The 9,552-nt window shown below is 37.9% G+C and overlaps 1 protein-coding gene across 1 annotated transcript in view; it reads right to left on the reverse strand.

Annotated features, from left to right (window-relative positions):
• The window catches only part of LOC103680463 (neuronal membrane glycoprotein M6-b), a 34,531-nt gene that overhangs the window by 15,329 nt on the left and 9,650 nt on the right, over positions 1-9,552 (reverse strand). Inside the window, exon 2 of the mRNA XM_008709977.1 lies at positions 2,665-2,851. Within this exon, the coding sequence (XP_008708199.1) occupies positions 2,665-2,851 (187 nt within the window). The remainder of the gene's footprint in view (positions 1-2,664; positions 2,852-9,552) is intronic.

Here is a 9,552-nt window from a genome sequence, read left to right on the forward strand (position 1 = left end):
TTCAGACTTTGTATTTTTTTGTATTTTAGACTTGGAAATTTTTGTGTTTCTAGGAATTTGTTTAATTCATCTAAGTTGTCAAGTTTGTTATCAAATGCTCATAGTGCTCTTTTATAATCCTCTATTTTTTTAAAATTGGCAATGTCTTCACTTTCATTTTTTATTTTTCTTTTATGATTTTGTTCTTTTTCTTAGTTTATCTAGTGAAAGGTTTGTCAACTACGTATCACTGATTTCTCTATTATTTTTCTATTCCCTATTTCATTTATATCCTCACTAATCTTTATTATTATCTTCCTGTTGCTAGCTTTGGGTTTAATTTGTTCTTGTCTCTCTAATTCTTTTTTTAAAAAGATTATTTATTTATTCATTTGAGAGAGAGAGAGAGAGAGAGAGAGAGAGAGAGCTGGAGAAAGGGCAGAGGGAGAAGCACACTCCCCACTGAGCAGAAAGCCTGATGCAGGACTCAATTCCACAACTCTGACCTGAGCCAAAGGCAGATGCTTATCCTCTAATTCTTTAAATTGTAAAGTTAGGTTATTGATTTCAGCCATCTCTTGTTTGTGTAAGCATTTATAGCTATAAATTTCTTCCTTAGCATTATGCAAACTGCATTCCCTAGGTTTTAGTATGCTGTATTTTTATTGTCATTTGTCTAATTTCTCATACAATTTCTTCTTTAATCCACTGGTTGTTTGAGTGTATTTATTTTCACAATTTGTAAATTTTTCAGTTTTCCTTTTGTTATTAATTTCTAACTCTAGCCTGTTGTGGTTGGAAAAGGTAGTATGATATCTGACTTTTCAAATTTTTGAGACTTTATTTGTGGTCTAACATATGGTCTGTCATAGGAAATGTCCCATGTGCACTTGAGTAAAATGTATTCTCTTGTTGGATAGAATATCTTGTATATGTCTGGCAGATCTAGTTGGATTATTGCACAGTTTAAGTCTTCTATATCTATACTTTAGTATATGGGGTTATCTATCCATTAATTATTGAGAATGGGGTATTGAGTCTCCAACTATTATTGTAAAACTCTTTTTCCTCCCTTCAAATCTATTTTGATTCATATTTTGATATTTATAATAGTTTTCTCATGTTACTGCACTGGAACTTTTATTAATATATAATGTCCTTCATTGTCTCTTTTAACCTTAGAATTCAGCCTACTTGGAATTTATTGAGTTTACTAAATGTTTTTTACCTAATTTGGGAACTTTTAGAATACTACTTCCTTGAATATTATCTTTGTCCCCTTTTCTCTTTCTTTTCCTTCCCGGACTCCCAAAATGTATATTTGTTGGCTTGTCTCATTGTTGGTTGTCTCATTGTTCACTTTTCTTCATTTCTTTATTTCTGGTCAAAAGACTCCATAATTTCTATTGTCCTAATTTCATGTTTGCTGATTGTTTCTTCTATCTGCTCAAATCTGCCTTTGAATCACTCTAGCAAAAGTTTTCATTGTTATTGTACTTCTCAGTTCCAGAATTTTTATTTCATTTTTTAGATTTTCTGTCTCTTTGTTGATATTTTCATGTATTCCAGACACTGTTTTCTTAACTTCATCTAGGTCTTCCTTTAACTTTTTAAACATCTTTAAGGCTTCTGATTTTTAAAAGTCTTTGTGTAGTAGAGCTGCCATCAGGTCTTTTTAAGGGACAGTTTCTATTGCTGTTTCCTTTCAATGGAAATAACACTTATCTTTGTTTTGTATACCTTATTTTTTTTTGTTGAAAATTGTATATTTTAATCTAATAATGTGGTAACTCAAAAATCAGATTCTCCTTCCTTATCTTCTCTATGCTATTGTTTTTGTTCATTGCTTTTGATTGTTGCAGCATATCTGTGCTGAGGATCACTCTGAGATGTAAATTTAAGATTTTCTCATATCTTTTCTAATCCTGCGCCTTCCCCTGGACATGTGGAGTTACTTTCTACTTTCTCTTACATATGTGGTTGCTTTTGAATGTCATAGTCCTCAAAGTCTTGCTCACAAAAGAGAAAAGAGGAAAATAAAGGAGGGGAAGATAAGCATTGGCCCTTTAAGTCCCCTGGAAGTCACTTCAGCCAGAGTGGGAAGGGCTTAGAAGAATGAGAAGAAGAGCAACAGTGGCTTCCTGAGCCTGCAATCAAAAGCAGCAGTCTGTAATTAGAGCATGCCTAATATTTGTACAATAGGATACTTTTTGCCCACCCTGGTTCTACCAGCTGTGTGCAAGCACTCAAGGTCTGAGAGGGTGGATGGTATGGTATCGACAGATGCTACAATGTTGAGGGCTAAAAGTGAATAAAATTAATCATCCAAGAGTCTCCCTGTTAGTTGTAAGCATTAAACAGAATCTTGATTTCTAAAATAGTTTTATCAGACAGATCCTGCTAATATAGACATTGATTGCATGAGAAGACATATTCCTGGCATTTCATATTTAACCATCTTTAAATAATCCTTGCTCCACTATAGATTTTAAGAAATGCCTTGAGGTGGTTGCATTTTAAATACGCTTTATTTTTCTTAAATTTTCAAGTTTCATTTTTTTATTAAGTTAATCTTTATGCCCAACATGGGGCTTGAACTCACAATCAAAAGATCAAGTCACCTGTGTACTGACTGAGCCACTCGGGCACACCTTAAATACACTTTAAAACGTAATTAATACTTACACCTCGCTGAACAAGGCATGGTCAGTGGTGTTGGTGGAGAAATGTTGTTCAAGAATTGCCACAGTGCCCGCAAGAGCCACATGCCCACAGCCACAGAACAAGGCGACCCCAGAGAAGCAGAGGATGGTGGCCACCAGAGAGGCGTAGGGGACTCCTCCCAGACACTTGATGCAGCATTCAAAGCAGCCTGAACCCAAAGGAGAAAAAATGCAGCAGTTACGGGCAAGAGGTCTCTGTCTTCAACAACATCCACAGAGAGGGTTCTCTCTTACCATCTCCCTTTTGTGCTCTGTGGTTAACAGCTCAACATGCCAAGGGCCAGTTTTGGGTAGTTGTCCTCTTCTCACATTCTGTGGGGAGGATCCTTGCTCTCCAAGAATGCAACTTAATTTACTTGGTGTAAATTAAGAGCAACCAACTGACAAATAATTAATGGAGTAAGTCACAATTCTACAGCTTCCTCATTGACCTGGGGCTGCAGTGGGGGATTGCTTGAGTGACAGTGAGGAGCAATTGTTCCACTAACAAAGTTAAAAGAGGGGACAACAATGAAGCTGCAGTTCCACGAAGAATAGTGATCCCCAGCTTAACCTTGGGGGGTTTCAATTACCTCTATTCTGCCAATAGCTTTCTTCCAGTCTTGACCTCTTAGGCAACCAGAAGCAGCACATATAGTAATTACACTGTTGCTGTATTCAGCAAATATCAACATGGTCACTTTGGAAAGGTGATGGTTATTTTTGGTCCCTACAAGTACAATGTCACCAACATCCACTCAAGTGGGTAAACTCAAGTTTCATTCATGTCAACATCAAATCCCCTCAACTTTTTAATAAAAATGTCTCTCCATCCAGCCAACACCAGCAGTTTATTCACCTTCCTCATCCTTCACAATTTCTATCTGCCTTCTTCTCTGATATATGTGTTCAGAGTAAGAACCCAGGGTGACATGTAAATACTTGAAGTAAAAGGAACAGAAGAGAAACAAAAGACAAAATGAACATCAATGACATGAAATGAAAAAGTTGAAATTCAAGGTAAATCTTGAGAAAAACAGGCTTAATCATTTTTCAAATAAACATTTTACTTAAGATGTTCATAAAGCTCTCTTAAAAGGGCAGAGCCAGGTGATATTTTCAATTCAGAGACATTTATGTTTCAGTTGAAGTGGTGCTGGCCTTGGAGCAATGTCAGTATCTCTCCTGACTTCCCATTCCTTGTTTATATTATCCACATCTTTAAATGGTTGTCAGGGAAATTGAACTCTGAATGCATTATGATGTTTAACTGTAATCCAGAGCAGTTCATTACTTCAAGGCAAGCACATTAAGCAAGCTAAGTTTATTTTCCCTAAATGGCCTTTATACTAGACAGGGAACGAATACCCAGCATAAAGCATTGGAAATAGGCTTTTAAATTTTGATGAGCATCCCATGCAAAAGTAGTATTTGCTAAAATCCACCACAAGAGGTGACTATAAATTCTCATTACTAGATTTCTCTTCAGTTCACTGGGAAGTAAAAAAGTTCAGAGCCTCATAAGAAAGTATGCTTTCTTTATTTCAAAAGATGGTTGGCTCTTGTCATGAAGACCAACTTCCTTAAAATGGATTTATGAAACTACATACAGTGGGAACCAGTGCACAATACAATTCAATTTCACCAGCAAGTCAGTACCTTCAAGACCTTTGGATACTTGAAATTTGGCAGCAAGGATAACGGAGTTCCATCTTATTCTGTCATACAGCTTTCTGGGAAGGAGAAGGCAACTGAAAGTCCAAATTCTCTCAGGAGTCCCAAAGCAAGAAAAATTACACTCTCAGTCTCGTGCCTCACTCCAGAAAGAGCAAGCAGACCTGACTGTGTGGTGTCATTCACCCCCTTCCCCATCCTCACCCTTTAGGATGGTGTGAAGAACTAGATAATGCTGTTTCCCTAACTAATGAAATTATAGTTACGCAGAGATGTGTGGCCTTGGGACTGTGCTGTCCAATATTATAGGCATTAGCAAATGCAGCTACTTAAATTATTTAAAATTAAATTTTAAAAAATTCAATTCAGTTGTGCTGGTCATTTTTCACATGTGCAATATTGCAGAACATTCCCTGTCTGCCAAACAGTACTTTGGAAGTAACATTTTTGACTTGTAACATAATTCATTTTTCAATAATGTAAGTTAAATAATAACTGGGTTGTCATGTAAATTTCATTAATTTAGTACTTTTTATTGAATTGGTGGGTGCCTAGCTCTGTGCTTGGCACTGAGAATACAATATGAAATAAGACATTTTTGGGTTGAAGGAAATCATTGTAACACTGAAGGCAGACAAACAACAATTATTATAGCAGTAATAATATTGGCCCTGATGAGGGCCAAAGTGTACACTGCTGGAGGGTCATAAAGGATTTTGTACAGAAATATCTAGTATGCAGTATATATACACAGCTGACATACTGCTGCTGATATATAATCTGATAACATGCTCATTACTTCCTACATATTTTTGTTGCACACACATTTTACTAAGTCCACATCTTTTCTCATTGTGGCAACTTAGGGTAAGGTGGTGTACCAAGATGTGCTTGCCCTTTAATGACAGAACTCAGTCTTCCAAATCCACAGCTGCCACTTCAAAACAGTCTTTCATCCAAAGTTTTAGAGCAGAAGATCACTACCACTCCCTGGCTCAGAAAGACAAGTGAGGTTAGAAGAACGATGCCATTCAGTCCCAGATTTACCACCAGAGTAAGGCTCAAATTTCCCTCCGATATATCTCTCTCAAGGACTCCAGATACCCCATGCCATGGCTCTAGTTTTAGCAGGGAAAACCAGGGACGGGGAATCTGAGAGATCTCTTCTAAGACTCAAACCTCCTCAGCTGATTTAAAGTACTTCCAATACTCTTACATTTTCAGTACAAGATTTTGTTTGTAACTATAAGAATTCTGGCCCCTCAGAACAGAAGTCATTATATTGCACAAATACAGGTAAAACTCTCATGGATCCTGATTGCAAATATGACAAAAAGGTTGTGTTATACATAAAGGGAAAATACATGAAATAATAAAGCAAAATACAGAGCTTATTTTTATTTTGTTTATCACTTATCTGCAGGTTTAAAATTGCTTTTATGGTGCATATCTGAGCAAGCATACCTCCCTGATTTTAACTTGTATGTGACTCTATCTGTAGTGTGTTAAGATATCTTTGAACACAGGAAATCTTGCCATATGCTACTCCCTCATTCCAAAGAAACCAAAACTCATGCACAAAATTAATAAGAAAAAGTTAAAGGTACTGTCTAAATCTGATACTGATACTAGTAATGCTTCTAAATTTATAGAATTTGTGAATTGAAATTCATGTACGTGTGTATGTGAGACATATGGTAGTAGAGGCCATGATGATGCTGTCTCTTCAGTCCGGCCTCATGTGCATGTGGTCTGTTCAAGTCACGTAGGGCCCTCTTCTTAGTTTAATGTTCTGCTGCCACTACATAAAATATTTAATAAGTTTTTAACAAGGGTGTCTGAATTTTAATTTTTTAGTAGCCCTGCAAATTATGTAGACATTCCTGGGTGTATCCAGAGAGGGAGAGCTCAGGATTCTTATAATGTATGTACATAATAGTGTTCTATTTCACAGTGTTAGAAATACAAGCCTAGAAAGGCAAACATAATCTTCCCTACCACATCAATTCTTACTACAGTGACCATCAAACTCTATATGAATGTATTACTCATGTGCTAGAATTAATGACTTCCCTCTGCTCTGAAAGTTGGCAGCAAGTACTACTGTATCCCCTTACAGAATCAATGTTAACATTCTCCCAAACAGTTGTAGTCAAACTGTAGTCTATATTTTTGTAAATACGTTTTTATAGGAAAACAGCTATGCCTATTTACTTACAAACTGTGGCTGTTTTCACATGGCAGATTTGAATAGTTATGAGTGAGAATACATGTCTTACAAAGCCCAAAACTCTAACTGTATAGAAAAAAATTTGCAGACCCATATGTGAAAGCACTGGTGCTCAAAGTATGGACCACAGACCAGGAGCATTAGCAATACCTAATAACATATTAAAAAGGGGAAATCTTGGGCCCCACTCCAAAACAAATGAATCAGAAACTAGGAGTTTACCCAGTAATCTGTGTTTTAATAAGATTCTGATGTGTGCTTAAGCCTGAGAACCTCTGTCCTAAAGCATCATGCAAGCACTTTGCAGCATTAGTTCCACCAACTTACTTTTATTGCCTTCCATTTATTCCACTGTAATAGAAGTGTAGTGACACAAACAATATCTGCTTTCTGGCCAAAGTGGAATAACAAGGATCACATTTCCTCTCCTTCCTGAATCAGTTAAAAAATTGCACGAATATATGAAAGGAACGGGAACGCACAAGGGGTCTACTGTAGCTTGACTATTTAAGGCTTTCTAACCTGCATTAAGGATTCTGGACTTTATCCTCAGAACCAGGTGAAGGCGTGGAGCATTTTTATCCACAGGGAACACACTGGGGTTGTAAAAGATCAGTCTGGCTGCTTGTGACAGGAAGAGAGTGGATAAGGAGAAGACTAGGAACCCAGTGTAATAATTCGGGTGAAAGATGACAGGAGCAGACCTGGGCAAAGGCAGAGGAAGTAGAAGAAATGGATGCATCTGAGAGATGTCTAAGATGTCAAATTTGCACAGCTTGGTATGGATGTCCTGGTGAGGCTGGAGATGGATTGGTGAGTACCAAGGAAGACTCCTAAATGTCTGGCATGTGTAACTGGATGGGTGTTGGGATGATCCTTGAGCTAGGGTTGAGCAGAAGAATGGTAGGATTGGAGAACAAAGACGATGAGTTCAGTTTTAGACATGTTGAGTTTGAGGAGATTGGGTGTCAAATCAAGGGAAGCTTTCTTGAGTGGACCATTTATCAGTTGACAGTGATTTAGACCTTTTGCTTCACAATGCATGGTTCTTGGATGAGCAATAGTAGCTCCATCAGAGAGCTTGAGAGTAATGCACACTCTTGGGCCCAACCCTGGGTCAGCTGAATCAAAGTCAGCACTCTAACAACTCCTCAGGGGATTTGTGTCTGTAGGAGAGTTTGAGAAGCGCATTTCTGTCAAAACTCTGATCTCCCCAGTCCTGGGGGCTGTGTCCTGAGTCACAGGACACAAAAGGCCTGCTTTTGTGTTCAAGCCAGTTTTCGGTTTTCTCTATAAGAGGCAGCCCACTGGACTTGGCCATAATACTGTAGCCATTTGCCAACCAAATGGAAGTTCCAAAATCTGCAATGAAAACAGTGTTCAGCTACCTGAAGAGTATAACTACTGCTATCTCTGAGTCACACAAGTACTGTTCACCTCAGAGGTGCTGGCTGAGATGCTTTTAGTGCCGCACTACAGGAGGTCCTGAGAAAGCTAACCTCACAGTCCCCTCCTCCATGGTGCTAAGGGTGCCTCTAGAAAGGAACTGGCTGTCCCCAGTATGAAGAGTCATGGATAGGGCTAATGTTTTCAAATGTGCAGGTGGTGCTATATATCAGCCAAACAGCCCACTTTTAAAAGTTAATCCTTGCTAAGGGACATCAGTGCTTTCTTGGATACAACTATAAATCTGCAGATAGAGTTTTCCCAAAAGTAAAAGCAGCAATGGCAATGTTGGTTGACATGAACCAGAAAACGCAAGGAAAGCATTTGTCGATGATTATCTTCTACTCACGTAAAGGAAAACAAATGCCAGCCTACTACATCATAGTACAAATTCTCAGTACTTCTCATCAAATATTAAAAACCTACATTGGGCTAATATCATAAGCCTTCATTTATCTAGTTTCTGGCTAAAGAGAATTTTAGGTTTCTCTTCACATAAAAACTTCAGCATGCATTAACCTAACACAGTTTAAATATAAACTATGTAGTAGGGAGGAAAAAAAAATGCTTCAATGCCTCTCTCAATGGCCATTTTGTCTCCAGCATTGCTGGGACTTTTTGTATACAAAAAAAGAATAAAACACATTTTGTCCTCAGGCTTGCAGATGGTTGTTGCCATGGCTATAAGTTCACAAAGGCCTAATGATTTGCCCCAAGTGTCTGTAATCCTGGCAGCAGATTTAATGCTGGTTCAGAAGGAGGGCCAGCAGGAACAAGGGCTATATTCTTCCCCAGAGAATGAATGTCATACACACACACACACACACACACACACACACGCACGCACGCGCGTACGAACATACGCACATTTCTATATACAGCATTCCTATCTACTTTACTGTTTTATCATGAGCCATAAAATTAAAAAGAAAAGGAGCCAACTTCACAACTTTTACACAAACAGCAGCAGGAGAATGGAGGTGGAAAGAATCTGACTTAGAGAAGCAAAAGTGAATGTGCCTGCCTGATTCAAATGGCCTACATGGAAGTTCTCAATAGGGGTGATTGTGGCTCAAAGGACATTAAGTAACGTCTGAAGATATTTTTGTATGTTACTTGGTGGGAGTGGGTGGTGTTACTGGATTCTAGTGGGTAAAGGCCAGGCATGTTGTTAACACCCTACAGTGTGGAGGATGTCCCCACAAAAGAGAGGGTATCTCTACAGACAAAGGAACTGAATTTGTGACTCAGCCTATCCCCACAATAAAGAGTCACAGGCAGGGCTGATATCAGTAGTGGCAAGGGCTCTGTTTATTTTGTATAATCCTTGTCCAAGATATTTGGCAACAATACCAAATGCTATTCTTTTAATAAAAAAATAACAATGCTTACAATAAAATTAATTTCAATGAAAATATGTTAAAAATCAGAACTTCTCAAGCTTTGCTGTATATTAGAATCATCTGGAGAACATTTTAAAATTGTAAACTCAGGCTTCACCAAATCAATTACCTAAGAAGT

Source organism: Ursus maritimus (assembly GCF_017311325.1).
Source record: "Ursus maritimus isolate PB19 chromosome Y unlocalized genomic scaffold, ASM1731132v1 scaffold_Y6, whole genome shotgun sequence".
Taxonomy (NCBI): domain Eukaryota; kingdom Metazoa; phylum Chordata; class Mammalia; order Carnivora; family Ursidae; genus Ursus; species Ursus maritimus.